At 39.0% G+C, this 19,165-nt stretch overlaps 1 protein-coding gene across 7 annotated transcripts in view; it reads left to right on the top strand.

The window, feature by feature from the left end:
• Positions 1-19,165, top strand: part of LOC136853430 (signal peptide, CUB and EGF-like domain-containing protein 1) — a 185,120-nt gene that overhangs the window by 153,478 nt on the left and 12,477 nt on the right. For 4 of the 7 annotated variants that reach the window (XM_067128982.1, XM_067128988.1, XM_067128986.1 and 1 more), the window contains 7 exons: positions 9,772-10,011; positions 10,832-11,007; positions 11,177-11,387; positions 12,315-12,431; positions 15,054-15,154; positions 17,047-17,195; positions 17,968-18,074. In XM_067128982.1, the coding sequence (XP_066985083.1) occupies positions 9,772-10,011; positions 10,832-11,007; positions 11,177-11,387; positions 12,315-12,431; positions 15,054-15,154; positions 17,047-17,195; positions 17,968-18,074 (1,101 nt within the window). The remainder of the gene's footprint in view (positions 1-9,771; positions 10,012-10,831; positions 11,008-11,176; positions 11,388-12,314; positions 12,432-15,053; positions 15,155-17,046; positions 17,196-17,967; positions 18,075-19,165) is intronic. The other 3 variants (XM_067128983.1, XM_067128989.1, XM_067128985.1) reach the window with 2 other exon arrangements.

The raw sequence follows: 19,165 nt of genomic DNA, 5'->3' as shown, positions 1-19,165 counted from the left end.
AAGTTTTGCATGGAAAAAAACGTGTATTTGTAGAAGGAACGATTTATGCTTTGGATTAAAAAAAGAAAATGAAAAGCAAAGATGATCCATTCTGCTCATCAGTAGAATAAAATATTAAATTAGAGTGAAGAAAAAAAATATTGTGCTGGTCTAATGAATTACGAAATTTTACTGAAAGCTTATTCGTCTTATCAATGATAGAATTCTTTTGTAAGTCGCAATGCAAGAGAAAGCCGTAACCACACGAAAAGGGGAAAATAATTTTGAAAAATTTGGATTAATTTTTATAAAAAGTGCCCTAGAGGAAACTGTACAAAAGACCATAAGTTTTTTTTTTTTGCGACTAAAAAGGGAAAAAAATTTTTACATACAATACATATGAATGGGTATCCATAAAAGGAGTAAGTTGAGAGTTCACTAAGCCATGGAAGTGCGGAGTACTTGTTAAGTGGCAAAAAAAAAAAAGATAAACTTAATGTTTTATCGAACATGTTCGTAATTACAGTTTTGTTTCACCCAAAAGACAAACATTTTCAGGTTCCCTTAAGGAAATTATTTCTCTATGACTCCGTGAAAGATAAATTCTTGATCGTGATACATAAGAGCCCTGTGGCAAATATTACCCACGAGAGGCAGAGCACAATATCAGTCTCAAAAGAGAGAACATTCGCCAGACTGAGGATCGAAAGCTGTGATGAATACGACGAAGGAAGAAGGAAAAGATTTAGCAACGTTCACCCCATCGTCCATAAAGGAATAGAAATTCAGTGTGCCAGGTTCTGTGTGAAATTAATGCCCAAGTATACTGACAAATTAATACCCGGATACCTAAATGAACTTGAGAAATATGGATTACTTGTGTTTTCATGAAAAAATATCTGCAGTAGTAGATTATACTGTACATGTGAGAGAGCTAAAGACTCTATTGAATTACGATACTGAATTGGCCCGTGAAAGAAAATTTCATAAATATAGACATATATATGTATATATATGTATGTATGTATGTATGTATGTATGTATGTATGTATGTATGTATGTATGTATGTATGTATGTATGTATGTATGTATAACTGAATCACGAAAATATGGAACGTGATGAATATATAAATAAAGACAAAATCCACGAAGGAAAGAGAAACAGTGGAGTGCTGCAAGGCCTTTCGACCTCTAGTCTGTGAGGTCAAAGGGACAGAACTGGGTACTGACTAATTTATTTATTTGGGCAAAGGTATACATAGCAGCGTGCGGACGGAGACGAAGTGCCCGACCTTCGATTGCCGTGACCCGCACGCTGAGTGAGAGCAATTTGTGTTCGTTAACAGTCAGTCAAATAGCAATAATAAGAGACATAATGTACATACAGTGATAAAATATATATTGGCGAACAGGCCAGGAAATTCTACATAAAAATAAATACATGAGATTCTTGCTGTGTTGATGGATAAGATACATGATCGTGATTAGTGGGAAAAGAAGACGTTTGATTCCTTTACAAGTGCTCCCCCCCACAAAAGACAATTATTATGAAAGAATGATTGGAAGACCTAATGAACATCAATCAAGGTATCTTTTTGGGAGCAGGAGCCGACCCAGAATTCTTGATACCTGCAGTTGTGGGGCGGCTGCGACTGCTGAATTGTCCGGCGGTTTTGCTGAGTGGATGACATCCTTACTGCGGCCCTTGGAACATCCTCGACTACGTTTTGGGATGCCGATCACTTCATCCGAGGCCCTGTCTTGTGGAGGAATTCTGGGACACCTGCCGGTTTCCTCCCGAGTTTCGCTGTCCATCAGGAAGGCTGACTTTAACCTGTTAACAGATATCCAGTCTTCCCGCCCATGGATGTTGATGAGGTAGACCTTGGATGTTCTGCTGACGACTTGGTGCGGTCCTCTGTATGGTCTGGTCAAGGGTGGGCGGTGGGCGTCGTTCCTGATGAAGATGTGTGTGTTCAGGTATTCAGGCCTTCTGGGCTGAAGTTATGGGTCCTGTCCGCAAAAGTCTTTTGGCAGGGTTCAGACTTCTTTGCAATTTCTCTTAGCCTTGGAAGGGGCGTATCCGGGGCGTCCAGCTCCTTGGGGAAGAATTCGCCATAGACTTTCTCTGTGGGAGATTCGTCGCTGTTTGCCCTTGGTGCAGTGCAGAGACCCAGCAGGACCCAGGGCAGCTGCACCTTCCAATTTTCGTCAGTGCAACGTGCCATCAGAGCTGCTTTCAATGAATGGTGGGTTCTTTCCACTATACCATTGGCCGCAGGGTTGTATGCCGTCATACTGTGGAGTGTTGTCCCCATCAGGCGTGCCAGGGAGACCCAGAGTTCCAATAAGAATGCTGGACCCTGTCTGTAGTTATGTCGTCCGGCACACCGAAACGGCTTATCCAACTTGACAGTAGGGCTTCTGCGGAGGCACTTGTTGATGCTTCTACCATTGGGGTTGCTTCCGGCCATCTTGTGGAGTGGTCTATGATTGTCAGGAGGTATCTGGCGCCCCCTGATTGTGGCAGAGGTCCTACAACATCTACATGGATGTGCCCGAAACGCTGTCGTGATTGAGGGAAGTCTCCGATGCCTGATTCTGTGTGCCGGGTGATCTTACTTGTCTGGCATGGTATGCAGTTTTTCGCTCATTCTCGTACGTCCTTCCTGATCCAGTGCCACACGAATTTCTCTGTCATCATCCACGTTGTTGTCCGTCCTGATGGATGGGACAGCCCGTGGATGATGTCGAACGCCTGCTTTCTTCGTGACGTGGGTCTCGGGGCGTGGACAGCCTGTGCCGGTGTCGCAGAGAAGTTTTGATCCAGATCCAGCAACTGGCATGTCTTCCCACCTCAGTGCAGTAAGTGACGTGCAGTAAGCTGCCGTTTCTGGGTCTGCGGCCTGCTCCTTTGCCAGGTCTTCGCAGTCTATACCCAAGACTTAATTTATTTCAATACTTGATAGGGCGTTGGCTACTGGGTTCTTTTTGCGGGGACGTAGCTGATGGTGCAGCCGGATTCGGAGATAGCAGCCAGGTGCCATAGCTGTCTTACCAACCATGCATTTCCCGCCCTCGTAACGCATGTACCAACGGCTTGTGGCCTGTCGGGATGGTGAAAGGGCTGCTGTCCAAGAGGTACTTGAAGTGCCGAACGGCTTGGTATATTGCCAGCAGCTCCCTGTCGAATGCACTGTAGTAGGCCTCCGGCGGCTTTAACTTGCAGCTAAAGAAGGCAAGCAGGTGGGGGGAACCGTCTGCTATCTACTCCAGCACAGCTCCGCAGGTGACGCTGCTGGCGTCGGTGGTAAGTCTCAGGGGGGCAGTGGGGTCTTGATATGTTAAGGTGGTGGCTTTGGTGAGGGCTGCCTTCGTCTGTTCGAATGCCTTCTGCTGCAGGACTTCCCAAGTCAGTGCTTCCAGCTTCCCTTTCAGTACTCTGGTTAGGGGTGCATGATGCGGGCGATGTCCGGCACGAAACATCAGTAGTAGTTGACCATGCCGAGGAACTCCTGCAGGGACCTGATGGTTTTTGGTGCTGGAAACTCTTTCACTGCATTCACTTTGGAGGCCATGGGGCAGACACCTGCCGGATAGACCTCATGTCCCAGGAAGTCTACCTTCTCCACTCCAAAGGTACATTTGTCGAATCTGACGATCAACCTGTTCTCTTGGAGGCATTTCAGCACAGCCCGGACGTGAGCCAGGTGCTCCTCCGGGGACCTGGAGAAGATCAGGATGTTGTCTACATAGCAGATGCAGAAAGGTAGGTCCCCTAAGATCCTGTCCATAAGGCATTGGAATGTGGCCCCAGCGTTCCTGATGCTGAAGGTGGAGTAGGAGAAGGTATACCTCCTGAATGGCGTGATGATGGCTGTCTTCGGGATGTCATCGGGGTGTACAGGTACCTGAAAATAGGACTTGAGCAAATCCATTTTTGTGAATATCTTGGCCCCATGCATGGTGTCTGTTAGGTCCTGCATGTTTGGCAGGGGATAGTGGTCCAGTGTTGTCATTAGGTTCAGCTGACGATAGTCCTCACAGGGCCTCCAGGAAGCGTCTGGTTTCTTCACCATATGGAGGGGGGACACCCATGGACTTGATGCCTTTCTGCAGATACCCATCCTTTCCATCTCAGCAAACACTCATTTAGTATCTTGGAGTTTTTTGGGTGGCAGGCGGCGGAACTTGGCTTGTGTCGGCGTGCCTGTGGTGGTGATGTGGTGATGGATGCCGTGCTTGGCCTGGTACCTGGCACCTGACTCAGTTCTGGCTTGAAGATATCTGGGAATTCATGGAAGAGGGCGTTGTATTTGTTCGATGAGACGGAGCATACGGCGGGCATTCCCGCTCCGGCAGAGAGCAGTCGGGAGCAGCAGGTTCTGATATCCAGCAGGCGTTTTCGGCTGATGTCTACAAGCAGTCTGTGATGTGCGAGGCAATCAGCACCCAGTAAGGAAGCTTGACATCTGCGATGACAAAGGGCCATTCATATTTATGGCCCAGAATGGATATTCTGCGGGCCCGAGTCCTGTAGCAGCGGATGGGGCTTCCATTTGCAGCCACTAGTGCAGCTGCGGCACCGGACGTGCAGTTGCGGTCCTCCCTCGATGGCAGAAATACCGACTGCATAGCCCCGGTGTCTACCAGCATCCATCATCTTGGTATGGCATCATGGATGAAGAAACCTACTGGCTGGGGTTCCTTAAGGTTTGCGGCCACTGCCTTTCTCGTTTTTTGTGAAAGAAAAGAGGCTCTGCAATTTCTGGCGTTACTTCCAAACCTCCAATGAAAGTAACACAGGCTGGATTTGTCCTTGTCTTCTGCTGCTGTGGCTGTGCCTTCTTCTAGTATACCACGTTCGTGTCCCCACTTCGGATTCTTCTGCTACCAGGCTGCAGGTGTTGCGGCGTGTTTAGAGGCCTTGGTGGCCTCGTGGAGTTTGTATGCGACATTCACCAATTCATCCATTGAGAGGGTGTCTGCTTCCATGATTTGTGCCCTCACCTCCTGCAGAAGGCAGCGCAGGATATTTCCCACAACAAGCTGACCTCTCTCCTCTGTCCGTCTGAGTCGACGCCCGGCAGCATCAGGAGACCTCGTAGTTCGTCCCAGGCATCCCTGGGTGATGCGTCCCCATCCCAGGGGCTGGGTCATCACGTCGTCAGAAGTCAAAACTATATGCTGTGTGATTCCATCAATGACTTCTGAATACGGTAGACGTGAATCGTAAACGGCAAGGCCAAACTGCTCGAGAACGCCAGAACATGGTACGCCATAATTAGTCTGTTAGTGGCGTGGGTGTTCTCCGAGGAAGGAGCTTTCAGAGGCATAGACTTTGTTGCCGTATGGTTCCATTAAAGGCTCTCTGAAGGTAAAGCAGCCGTAGTGATCCATTAATGGCGAAGCCAAAACCGCTGTGTTTACCGTCGCTCCTCAGGTCACCAGTTGTGAGGTCAAAGAGACAGAACTGGGTACTGACTAGTTTATTGACCTGGGTAAAGGTATGCATAAAAGCGTGTGGACGGAAACGAAGTGCCCAACCTTCGATTGCCGTGACCTGCACGCTGAGTGAGAGCAATTTGTGTTTGTTAACTGTCAATCAAATAGCAATAATAGGAGACATAATGTACATACAGTAATAAAATATAAATTGGCGAAAAGGCCAGGAAATTCTACATACACATAAATACATGAGATTCGTTCTGTGTTGATAGATGTGATACATGATCGTGATTAATGGGAAAAGAAGACGTCTGATGTCTGTACAAGTCCTTTACTTAGTAGACTGAAGAACTATAAAAATAAGTTTACAAAGAAATGTTGTATAAATGCCAGGTGGGGATTACAAAGGAAAAAGATATACCTGGAATCCAACACAATTGAAGAATTAGCAGACCTACCAAAACACAAAATCATTGCTAAAATCTTTTAATGTCAACCTTGTTTTTTTTCCTATAATAAAACACTAAAAGGAACGTTAATTAAAAATAGCCCTAAGGAAAACAACAACATATATATAAAATTCCATGTTTGGACCGCCCCTCATTTTATATCAGCCAATCAAGCAAGTATTTAGATGTACAGATTAAGCAGCATAAAAATTCTGTCAAAACTGGGCAAACATCCAATGCTATATTCATTAATTTAAGTGAAAACTCTCACCGGATAAATTGGACTAAAAGTTAATGATTGCCACATTGAAAGATTTCTCTTCACAAAATCTTTTAGAATCTGCAATTAAACGGCTTACTTCCAATTGTAATTTTAATCTTGGCCCTGTCATATATTATTTGGATCCCTGTATAAGTAAAGTGTCCAAGAATGACCTAAAAGAGAAAATCACCGAATTAATTGAAAATTAGTTACCTTATATATATTTTCTATGTATTTATATGTTTGATATGTATATGTATATATATATATATATATATATATATATATATATATATATATATATATATATATATATATATATATATATATATATATATATATATATATATATATATTTATTTTTTATTTATTTTCTTTTTTTAATGTTCACCTAGTAAAAAATTTTATTGTTTTCCAAAATGAGAATTATTGAGTAGTACTTTTATAACATTTTTGTTGGTCAGTCACCTTCCTTGCATAATCTTTTAATTGTCCTGTCCCTGCTTCTGAGCTGCTAAGCCTAATCCTTTTAAAAATCTCTTAAATATTAACCCCGTCTTGGTAGGTCTGCTAATTCTTCAATTGTGTTGGATTCCAGGTATATATTTTTCCTTTGTAATCCCCATCTGTCATTTATACGACCTTTCTTTGTAAACTTTTTCATATTTCTTCCGTCTGCTAAGTAAAGGACTATAAGTCGAAAGGCCTTGCAGCACTCCATTGTTTCTCTTTCCTTCATGAATTTTGTATTTTATATATATATATATATATATATATATATATATATATATATATATATATATATATATATATATATTAATAGCAGGACCTCATTAAAATTGGATGTTATCTAGTAGAGATATTTATTCGGGAAAAGTTACAAGCTTTCAAGGACTAACAGTCCTCATTGTCAGGTATCCATAGAATGACCGACCGGACACGTAGTCCAGCTACATTTATATGTGTGTGGGGGAGTGGATTAAAGTACTGGTGGGAACGGGCAAACATTAAGGCAAGAAAAAACTTTTTGGGAGAAGGAAGGGATAGAATAGGAACATTTGAAAGGGAAGAAATAATTATTCCTGGACAATAACACTATTCCACCCATCAACAGGAAGCTAGATAATTTCAAATTGGTAGGCAGTTACAAGAACACCATTAGGAATAAAATAGTTAGAAACAAAAAGTTGGTAAACGGGGAAGAGGTTAGAGGTGGGGGGGGGTGTATACATGGCAGCGTGTCTGGACTGTGAAGAGTGTTACTTCGGCAAAAGCGGCAAATCCTGCAAAGAACGAGGCAAACAACATAAACAAAACAAAAAGCACTAGAGTCAGACATTGGCAGTTGCTAAGTACTGTTGGAAAAAGACCACAAAATAGACTGGACGAATATGAATTTTTTGTACAGGAACACTAGCAGAATGGCCAGACTTATTGTAGAGAATGCCATCATAACACGCACAAACAATGTAATGGCAGGTAGTACTGGAAACGGATTTGAAGACAGCCTATCAAGAAAATCGTATACTCCATATTAGAAAAGAAATGCAAAAACACAAGAGGCCACATGACAATGCACACCTGGAGGAAGCCACAGGTAGAGAAAGGCCAGGGTCACAACGGTGGGGCCACATAGGAGGAGGAGGATAATCAAAGGACTAAAGAAGTCAGCACAGGGAATTGGAAAAATAAGGGCTTTAATCCACTCCTCCACACCTATAAATACAGCTTGACTAGGTGTCCGGCCATTCTACGGACACTTCACAATGAGGGCTGTTAGTCTTAGAAAGCTTGTAACTTTTTCTGAAGAAATATCTCCACTAGATACCATCCAGGTCTTGTTAGTAATTGTATTAATGCACAGAACAATTGTGCAAGTGACACAGTTAATTTATATATATATATATATATATATATATATATATATATATATATATATATATATATATATATATATATATATATATATATATATAGAAATAATCAACACACAATCACGTGTGGAACAGAAATAAATTTCTGACTCACGTCAGGATCGAACCCAGGTCTTTCAGGTGGAAGGCAAGGGCGGTATCCACTAGGCCATACAAGTCTAAAAGAAGTTGGACCCTGAGAGCAACTGCACCCAGGAATTACCTGGGCAAGCTAACTGCTTGCATACCAGCGAGTTTTCCCCAACTTCCTGACTCAGCAATGATCCAATAGACAGCATTTCATTCGAATTATTCCTCTGAGTGAATAAGATAGAAATAATCAACACACAATCACGTGTGGAACAGAGATAAATTTCTGACTCACGTCGGGATCGAACCCAGGTCTTTCAGGTGGAAGGCACGGGCGCTCTCCATTAGGCCATACAAGTCTAAAAGAAGTTGGAACCTGAGAGCAACTGCACCCAAGGAATTACCTGGGCAAGCTAACTGCTTGCATACCAGCGAGTTTTCCCCAACTTCCCGACTCAGCAATGACCCAATAGACAGCATTTCATTCGAATTATCCCTTCTGAGTGAATAAGATGAAATAATCAACACACAATCACGTGTGGAACAGAAATAAATTTCTGACTCACGTCGGGATCAAACCCATGTCTTTCAGGTGGAAGGTAAGGGCGCTATCCACAGGCCATACAAGTCTAAAAGACCTGGGTTCGATCCCGACGTGAGTCAGAAATTTATTTCTGTTATATTGTATATGATTATATCTTATACTATAATCGAATGAAATGCTGTCTATTGGGTCATTGCTGAGTCGGGAAATATATGCAAGCAGTTAGCTTGCCCAGGTAATTCCCTTGAGTGCAGTTGCTCTCAGGTTCCAATTCTTGTAGACTTGTATGGCCTAGTGGATAGCGCCCTTGCCTTCCACCTGAAAGACCTTGGTTGATCCTGATGAGTTAAAATTTATATATATATATATATATATATATATATATATATATATATATATATATATATATATATATGTGTGTGTGTGTGTGTGTGTGTGTGTACTGTATGGATGTCCATTTTTCGCCTTGAATAGTTTGCAAAACTGTTTGAAAATTTAATGTAGTACTAAAGAACCCCTTCAGATTTGCAGGCCATTAGTTTTTAAGTAACCATTGACCCCTAATTATTGTTAGATGAGTTAACAATCAATGGGAATCACACTGTACTCTTCACTTCTCTGTAAGTATTACGGATAATTATAATTTTTATGCATAAAAGAATTAGTATAGTTATTTTATCGAGAGTTTCTGCAGAATTTCAGCCCTTTATATGGATTTATTTTCAAATATTAGTTGCTTTAATTCAAGTTGTCACAGTGTTGTAATGCAGGTAGATTTAAGGCTTAAAATGTTACTAATCTGCAAACACTCTTGATACCAAAACATGTAACTTTAGATGTGAAAGGAAACGACATTAATTCATAATAGTATTTGGTACTTTTTCAAGGCCTTATTATGAGTTTTTATGCCCAACTGTGATCCTAACTGTTGCAGTTGTTATGATAAGACTGGCATCAAGGGCGAAGGGATATGACATGCTCTGCCATAAAACCACTCTCGTGTAGTCTGTTATGAAACGAAAGAAAGTTGGAGATTGACTTTATGATGAACAGCAATAATCATAGATAGTCTCCTTAATCTCCCAGACATAGATGAGTGCCAAGAAGAGAATGGAGGCTGTGAACATCGATGTATCAACAACTGGGGAAGCTTCGAATGCATTTGCCCTTCGGGTTACAAACTGAGTCAGGACGAACGATCATGTCACGATGTGGATGAATGCGTTGTCTCGCACACCTGCGAACACATGTGCACCAATTCTCCTGGATCCTACCACTGTTCCTGCAAGCAAGGCTACGATCTCTTTGCTGGAACACATTGTGGAGGTAATGTATAACGTTTATGCTATGAGCATAGCATAAATGGCACACATCTACTATTTCTATTCTTTTATTTAAGTTTTAAGCTTACTATTTTCATTTGTACTTCTCCTTGTTCTGTTAGTAAAAATGCAGTTAATTCTGCAAGGTTTATAACCAAATAGAACAAATTCTATCAAGTAAAATACATTTGTAAACTGGAAAAATTTTTGGGGATGTCATTAAACTTACTTTATGTACCTGTCGACACATTTCCCTTTATTTAAGAATTTACTTTGGGTTACTGCTCTTTATCGGTGAGAGTACTGTAATGTAGTTTCCCCATATTTTCTGTGAACTGGGTCGTTTTGATGTCCATATTTGAAGTTCCAACTTGATGTCACTAGAAAAAAATGCATATACAGTATGTGGTATTTATTGACTATGCTAGGTCGAGGAATTCTCTTGCATCTTAATCTCATGAATCAGTGGCTGAAATTTCAAAATGGCAGTTATCTAAAGCCAAGAACTTTAAAAGGTACCAGTAAACACTGTGAATGAAATCCAAAAGAAGAGGTGCCTTTCATATCATTTGAGCTTATAATAAATTTTGAATGACAATAATTTCTCAGTGTCATTGGGAAGAATTATAACTATCTTTTTACTGAAGCCTTGTGAAGGGTCCTATGAATGAAATCTTCCAATTTTTTTTAGAGTACCAGCTTTTTGTAGGAGAAAGAATTTGTTAAGTTTTTTTATGAAGCCTTGTTTGGTTAAGGTTGTATGCAGGGAAACATGGCAAAACAATTTTTTTCCCTAGATAGTAACCTGTTTTGTTGTCTTTCAGATAGGAATGAATGCATTGTCGATAATGGTGGTTGTGAGCATGCTTGTGCCAACACTGAAGGGTCATTTTATTGCTCATGCAACCCTGGTTACAGGCTACATCCGAATGGCAGAGACTGCATACAGATAGATAAGTGCACACCTATAGGAAATCCTCCAAAAGCAGAGGTAGAATCAGTATGTTCAAGAAATCAAGATCATTGTTAAAGGTTTTAGGTGAAAATTTGACCTAGACCCAAGTTTATTATCCATTCTCATTGAAATGAAAAAAAGGCCAATGTTTACCATATCTCAGTTACGTTCTCTTACTCTTAAATGATTTCAGAATAGTGTGTTTGCTCCACAGATATCATGTTATCATCTGGAAGAGTATGAGAATGAAGAAAGGTGTACTGTGAGATGTCAGAAGGGGACCACTTTTACTATGGGTCCTGATAACTATTATATTTATGCGTGTGGTGGTAATACAAATTATAAGTGGACCATGTCTGATACAGATGCCCAAGACCAGGCCAGAAATGCACAGGATCTCAATAATACACATTTGGCGTGTTCAGGTAAAATTTCATTGTGTTTCTGACTTTGATTCAGTTTCTCCTCATTCAAGGGATCAACATTATAAAGGTTTAGATTACTTGGCGATATTCAATTTCTTAGCCTTCTAACTCTATCATTATCCTCCTTACGTTAGCACGTGTGTGATTCATCTCGTACCACATTTAACCCTCATCTCCTAAATTTATTTACAAATATCTGAATACTTTAAGCCAGCCTAAACAAGTTTCTACTGGTTTGCTTCTTTCAAATATGACTAATTAATAATGCATCATGTGCACTAACTACTAGTGCATCATGCACTCTGCAGTCCATTCCCTGAAACTTGCACTTTCATTTATTTTGTCACTTGATTAGTGTATCATTTTGCCCAAAAAGGACACACCCATTTCAGAGACTTGTTTTGGCACCAGTCGAATCATCTTTCATCTTTTTATTAGAGCACAAGCATCATTTTTGTTTCGGAAAAATACTCACATAGTATAATGTGTATCTATATATAAGCTTTTGAGTTTGTCAGTTGCAGCCCACAGGTACTAGAACTAGTGAGTACAGTATTCTTGCGTTACCTCTTTTTCCCTTGAGAGCAATGTAAGTCATAAGTGGACCAAATTATTTTGGTTTGACAGGATCCAGATACCTTTTATGCATTTTTCTTGGTGAGGTTTGATGCAGTGCTTAGTTTCCCTTTGTGTAGGTTTTGAAATAAAATAAAATTATGAGTCATGTTTGATGATATTTTGTATGTCGATTGAATTGTTTGCTTGTGCATTTTCCTTTCATTTTTTTATCAAGATATTTTTTCCTTTTTACTCAGCGATATTACTGATAAATTGTACTTTGCTCTTTCTTCATTGTGTCTTGAGAAGTATGATGCTCCAACCGGTGGATTCTCATAAGGACTGATTTTATAACTTTCACTTTTACAGAAACACAGGTCAGCCCCGGATACAAGCGACTGGTAATGCTGAAGTTTACTACAGATGCAGATGACCAGGATACTTCAATGCAGTCTATCTCTCAAGGACTTATTGATATTCTCACAGGTGCGTTGCAAGGAAATAGTTACCACATTGTGAATTTTAGTTACTATATAATATATGGTTATGGACTATTTTCCCAAAGCATGGGTACTGCATAAGGCGTCTGTCTTAATGACATATATCTTGAATCCATAATTTTCATTTTAATGTGGGAGTGCCGATTCCTTCAGTATTGAACCCCAATATCACAGAGTAAATCATCTTAACCAATCATTACACTAGACATATGTTATACAGTGAACCCCCCATATTCGCGGGGGATGCGCACCGCACCCCACCCCCCCGCGCAAATAGCTAAAATCTGCGAATACTTAAAACCCCTCTAAAAACACTTAGAACTGCCCATTTTGATAGTTTAAACACAAGAAAAACCCCGTAAAAATGCTTATACCTGAGTATTTTAATAGTTTTATCACAAAAAGTGCATTTATTCATGAAAATTATAGGAAAATACAGTAATCAGTGAATATTTTCAGTGATAAATACCGCGAATGGGCAAATTTAACGCGAATAATGGGTAGATATGTTCCACTGAGAAACACACAAATGCGTGAGTCCACGAATCGTGAGAACGCGAATACGGGGGGTTTACTTAATGCTTTTTATGGACGTATTGAGGTGATAACTTTAATACTATTTGCTTTATGCCAACTGCCTCCCTAATTTTGAGTATTTTGGATGGCAACAGCACCCTTCCTATATCTTGCAAAAAAAAAAAGCAGACCATCTTGAGAATTTCTGTTTTAGTTATCATTCTCAAGTTGTATTTCAGCAAACATCCAGTATCCTCCTTTGCGGGAGCACCGGTATCTCTTTATACCATTGTACCCAATATCATAGTTCTTTGTTTCTGACAGTGTTGTAGATATTATTGCCTTGCCATTCTACCTAGTTTGATTGATTTTTACCATCTACCAAGAGGATAGGGACTCCAAACATTACCCATAGACACGGTATGGAGAAGCAGCCATACCGTAAAGAAAAAGGATGTAGTAGAAGAGGCAATGGCTAATCAGTGATCAGCTGACTTGCCTTCAATTCAGTCTTATCAAGGGATGCAGACGATCAGAGCATGAAAACATGACAGGAATCTTAAAAATGGGAAGAGATAAGGCGAGCCAAAATTTTCAATAAGCGGGAAGGAAGAACTTGCGAAATCTTAACAAAACAGTTATTGTATTTTTTCATACTCGTTTCATACTCGTCTCAAAGTTCCTGGTTTTATCATCTGTTATCTAATTTTGGGAGCGTGTCTGAATAGGAATCCTATAGCTTATCCATTTCTAAAGCCTTTCAAGAGAGTATGTATTTCTCTGTCATCTTTGCCATCAAATTTTTCATATCTCTGAAACTGTCAAATCTTTTAGTTTTATCCACATTTTTGGTGCTTGCATCCACCTTTTTTTTAGAGAGGTTTCGTAGTTGAAATTGGTAAATGTGTTCCCAAAAAATTGGGTGTCTCGTTCAGAATTAGTGTAATGTATACAGTAAGTTCTTTTCTTCATACCAGTTGCTAAAGCTTTATGTTGGCTGAAATTGTCCTTGTACTTGCTCTCATATTCAGTGTGCCTTATTTTTATTTCTCAGCAAGCATTGTTTGGCTGAAATTGCCCCTGTACTTGCTCTCATGTTTGCCATGCTTTATTTTTAGTCTCTCTCCTTAACCAGATAAATCAAATGCAGTTTTTTGGGCTTGCTTTTATCCCATCTGTTGGTTGTCTTCCTCAGACACAAGGCAGGTTCTCTGGTCTTCTCTTGTATAGGCGCTATTAAGACTATAACTTGGACAGATACTATCAGCCAGCTGAGAGAGCATCTCTCAGTATGAAAAACAACAAATTTCCGACTGGAAGACAAGGACAGCTTTGGCTTAGCCCATCATTTAGGCAGTAAGGGAGGGAACTGCACATTTCTCACAAAAATACATTTGGTTAACCAGGATAGTTATAGGTAAGGGTCCGAGTCTTAGCAGTCATAGGTCTTGGGCTCCAGTATTTTTTTTTTTTTACTTCAAAAGTTAATAGACAGCGCCTAAAAAAAAAGGTAGAATAACTGCAAAAAAATATGGCAAAGCCATGGTTAATTTGTTTTAGGTTTATCATCCTAATTCCATTGCCTTTTAACCAACGGAAAGACCAACCCATGAAGTAAGAATATCAAATTCAAGTAGATCAATCAAATCTCTATTTAGTGATTGTTTTCTTGGAAGTAACTGCTATGAATATCTTCTTACCAACATTATTCAACAAGCAAAGAAGCCTCTTTAGAAAATTACATAAACAAGAAAGTCAAAATACTCTGTTTCAGTGCTGAGATTTACTTCAATTAGACTTTTATAAATACATTATATATATATATATATATATATATATATATATATATATATATATATATATATATATATATATATATATATATATATATATATATATATATATATAATATACATATATATATATTATATATATATACATACTACATGCATATATTATATGTATATATAGATATATATATATATATATATATATATATATATATATATATATATATACATGATTTTATGAGTCTCACTGACTCAATGTAGAAAATGTTTTATGTAAATGTTGATCATAGATCTTTCTCCAGAGAAGATGAGTCAGTGTTCAGAGAGATGCCAACTCAGATTTATCTCTGAAAAACTCTCACCAGCATCCAAGAAGCCGACAACCACTCAACAAAATGGTGTGGTGAGTACAAGCACTTGAGGTACATATATTCACATCTTGTCTTTTGACAGGTAATTATTTTTCATGCACATATATATCAGCAGTTCATATTAGTGATGAGGTTTGCTACCTCATGCTTTGCTGCTGATAAGGGGAGGCTGTCGGTCACAGAGCTACAATTTTAATTAAGAACATACTACAAGAGAATGAATGTGAACTAGAGGATGTGGATATGAAAAACAGACTAATGGAGAATGTACTATTAGAAGAGGTGAAGAGATGCAGAAATGTTAGGAACTTATAAGATTTACACAGAACTTAAGAATAGGGTCACTAGGCCAGCATGGAGTGCATGCCAATTTAAACTCTTAGGAAGTGAATAAAGAAGGTCATGCATAATGTTTTAATGAAACGAGAGGTTTATTTAAGAACAAAGAACTCTTCAAGAAAAATTGGAGAGAATAAATGTGACTCACGATAACAATTTATAGGTGACTAGAGGTAAAAGCTTAATAAAAAAAAATTTAACTAAAGGGAGATAAGTTCAGAGAGGAAAGGTAGTAGGCAAAATACTTTGTTGCATAAAAGATGTAAATCTAGAAATGCTGTGTGAGGAGAGTGCAGTCTTGCATTGATGAAGTGAGTGCTTTGAAGAGTTCTTGATTGTACAGGATTGAATGTGTAGATGGATGCGTGTCCTATTTTGACAAAAGTTGATCTAAGATAAGGGTGCTTTACATTTCCATAGAAGTTTAAAATTTGCATTACTGTAATGGAATAGTGAAAGATAATAGAAAGGACAGATTCAAGTTTACAGTTTCTTAGGATCGGAAAATTAGTTATGAATGAATGGTATGTGAAGTGGCTGATGCTTGCAGATGATAGTGTGAGTTGACAGCTAAAGAAGAGTAGCAGCAGATTTGTAAAAAAGTTAAAAAATATGTTTAAGATGAGAAAGCAGATACTCAGTATTAGCAAGAATTATGAGGGTAAATGGAAAGAAGGAATTTAGAGCAGTTGTTGTTAGTGTAGCTGGTTAAAGAGTGGAAGTGGTTGATCAGTCCAGACATTTAGGAGTAAATATAGCAGGTAACGGCAGAACAAAAAAAAAAAATTAAGAATGATGTATGAGTCAACTAATGCTTTTGTATCAAACCTGAAAGGCATAAGTTTGAATCGGGTGGAGCAGATGCACCTATCATACATAACTCCTTTTGGGTGAAAGTTAGTCCTAAGTTAAAGTAGATTTGATAGTGAGGGTATTTGTAGCCTAGTATTTAAATTTTAAAAAGTTAGGTGTGAATTTGTAACAAAAGCAAGGAAGGTGGTTTAGGATCTTCAGAAGGTTGGGAAGAAAACAGAGATGTCTGTTGAAGCAGATATGGAATGTTTTAAGAGACTTGGAGGAAAAAGAGACAAAGTGTTGACCAGATGGAATAGCAGTGGTGTCCAAACAGAAAGACTTTAATAATCAAGAACCAGAGAAAGAGTAAGCTTTCCCTTGACCGTAGTCATATTCAGTGAAGCCACCCCTTATTTGTTTTGGCAAATGGCTTATTGGTGAATATGGAATATTATTATACAGTATTAAGCATAATGTGGGAAGTAATTACTATTTGTGAACTGTAGGTGATTACTTTCGGAAGCAATGTAGAATTTTTTCAAATTTAATGTCAGTGGTTATTAATGTAGTAGTTTTAAATAAATTAACATTATACTAAAGTATGGAATGCAAGACAGTATATCAACAGTTATATGTTGTTTTTCAAATTTTCGTGACTGGCCAAATTCAGTATTTCATGAATGCAGAGCAGAATCGTGAATCTCTTTATTTTCTGGTTTCCATTAACATCACAATGAAACAAGTGTATTCAAATAGTTGTGCTTTTATACTCTCCCTTTTTCATTTGGAGGTAAGGACCAATTTCGAGGTCCTTGCCTACCCATCCTCAACTGACAGGAGATGCCGGCGGAAGTGCCTTCGTCGACACGCCCGTCACATTCTCAAAGGTGCCCTTCTCTCCATAAATAAGGTTCTGATGGAGAATCAAGTCTTGAAAAGGTAATTCTCTCTCTCTCTCTCTCTCTCTCTCTCTCTCTCTCTCTCTCTCTCTCTCTCTCTCTCTCTCTTTCTTTCTCCATTTCCAAATTTGTAATTTTGTTATAGAAGACTGTAGTTTTTCATGTCAGTATAGCTGTGTAATTCTTTGATTTGACTTAGATTTTTTCTGAATTGCATCAGTTGTCTGATGTTGAGCCTTTGGCTACATTACTCAATCTATGACAACAGTGTAAGTGAAACAAGTAAATGTTATTAGAACACACTGAGTTGGTGACTCCTGATTATATGTATATATATATATATATATATATATATATGGTAGTCCCTGGTTATCAGAGGGGGGTTCTGTTCTGATGGCGTGATGATAACCGAAAATCGGCGATTTTCGGCGCTTTTTGGCGATTTCCGGCTCTTATCGGCGCTGAAAATCGCATTTTAGGTTATCGGCGCCTCTGTTAGGTGTGTATCGGCGCCAATACCCAATTATTGGGGCCGATAAGCGAAAATCGGCGATTTCGGCGCCGAAAATTGACGATTTTCGTTGCTAGACAAGCGCCGTAAAACCGGATCGCCAATAACTGAGCCCACCGATAACTGGGGAGTGCCTGTATATACGAGTATATATGTATATACACACTGTATTGCTTTTCAGTATCAAAATATTTCCATCTTCTGTAGATTGTTATAAGAAAGAAATTAACAGAGAATAACTAATGAAAGTTTTGTGTACTTATTAAAAAGCCCTATTGTAACAAGTTGTCCTTACTGGCAGTAGCTCCAGTGGTCACAGCTATCAAGTCATTCAGAAGACGCTAAAAGCTCGACGCAGGATGACCGAAGCTTGCCCAGATGGATATGTTTACGTCTCTAATAAATGTGGTATGTGCTTATCATACATGGCTTTTTCTTATTTCCAATTGTTGTTTCAGTTTTGGAGGCTTTATCTTGTATCATTTGCTATTCACTTTTTAGAAACGGAACTATCTTTTGTCACTATAAGCTGCATGTTTTAGTCAATATTTCTGTTCCAGATAGGTAAGTCTTTAATATTTTCATCAGAATTCTTTATATTCATGGAGTTGTGCCTTTCTTTTACTTTTACTTGTTCCAAAAATAATAAGTATGAGCTACATGTAAAGGCTTTGGATTTGAATTATGTATGTGAGTGTTATTATTATTATTGTTATTATTAGATAGTTTCTCTGAACCCCTGAGATGAAAGTTTCATCTGATGCATCTTGCCTCGATGCTGTGCCTGTAGGAAGAATGTAGGATGTGTAATCTATTATAGGGTACTCAGGAAAATCAAAGTGAAAACAAAGAAAGATTGAAAGGTGTGGCAGAGGGATGCTTAGCAAAAGTGTAGAAAATTTGGGGATCTGTGCATTTGTACTAGTCTTATTTTTGGAAGAGAGTGAAAATAATAAGCATATATCATGGTGTGTCACATAGGTTGGAAAAATTGAGAATAGAAGGAAATGTTTTTGAGGTTTTAAATATTTACCCAACTAGTTTCAAAGGGAAAGAAAGGATGATTGCGCAGGGTGATCAGATACTACATGTATGTGATACAGAAAGACACTGAGTAGTTTGTTAGTTTTAGGCACCCCGAATGGATGAGGGTGGAGTGAATCACTTGAAGGACAAACAAGTCCATGGATGTAATAGTAAGGATGGCTGATCATCTCTTTGCAAGAGCAAGGGTGAGTGTATAGTTACATATAGAGGAAAAGACCTTAGAATGTGAACATTATTTCCTACATTGAAGTGAGTTGTAGTTGTTGTTGTTGTAGAAGGAAGAGAAGAATTGAAGTGAGAGTTGTGTATAAGGGAAAGGAGGATAAAAAGGTCATAGTATGGTAGGAAAATTGTAGGTTTCTGGAAGAAGCTTGAGTAGAGAGCTAAAGAAAACTTAATGTGATTTACACTGATGCAGAGAATGATTTGTTTATGTAATCTTACATCTTAAC

Source organism: Macrobrachium rosenbergii, chromosome 27 (genome assembly GCF_040412425.1).
Source record: "Macrobrachium rosenbergii isolate ZJJX-2024 chromosome 27, ASM4041242v1, whole genome shotgun sequence".
Classification (NCBI taxonomy): domain Eukaryota; kingdom Metazoa; phylum Arthropoda; class Malacostraca; order Decapoda; family Palaemonidae; genus Macrobrachium; species Macrobrachium rosenbergii.
Note: the sequence above shows the minus strand (reverse complement) of the source record. Positions and strands in the feature narration are given on the sequence as shown.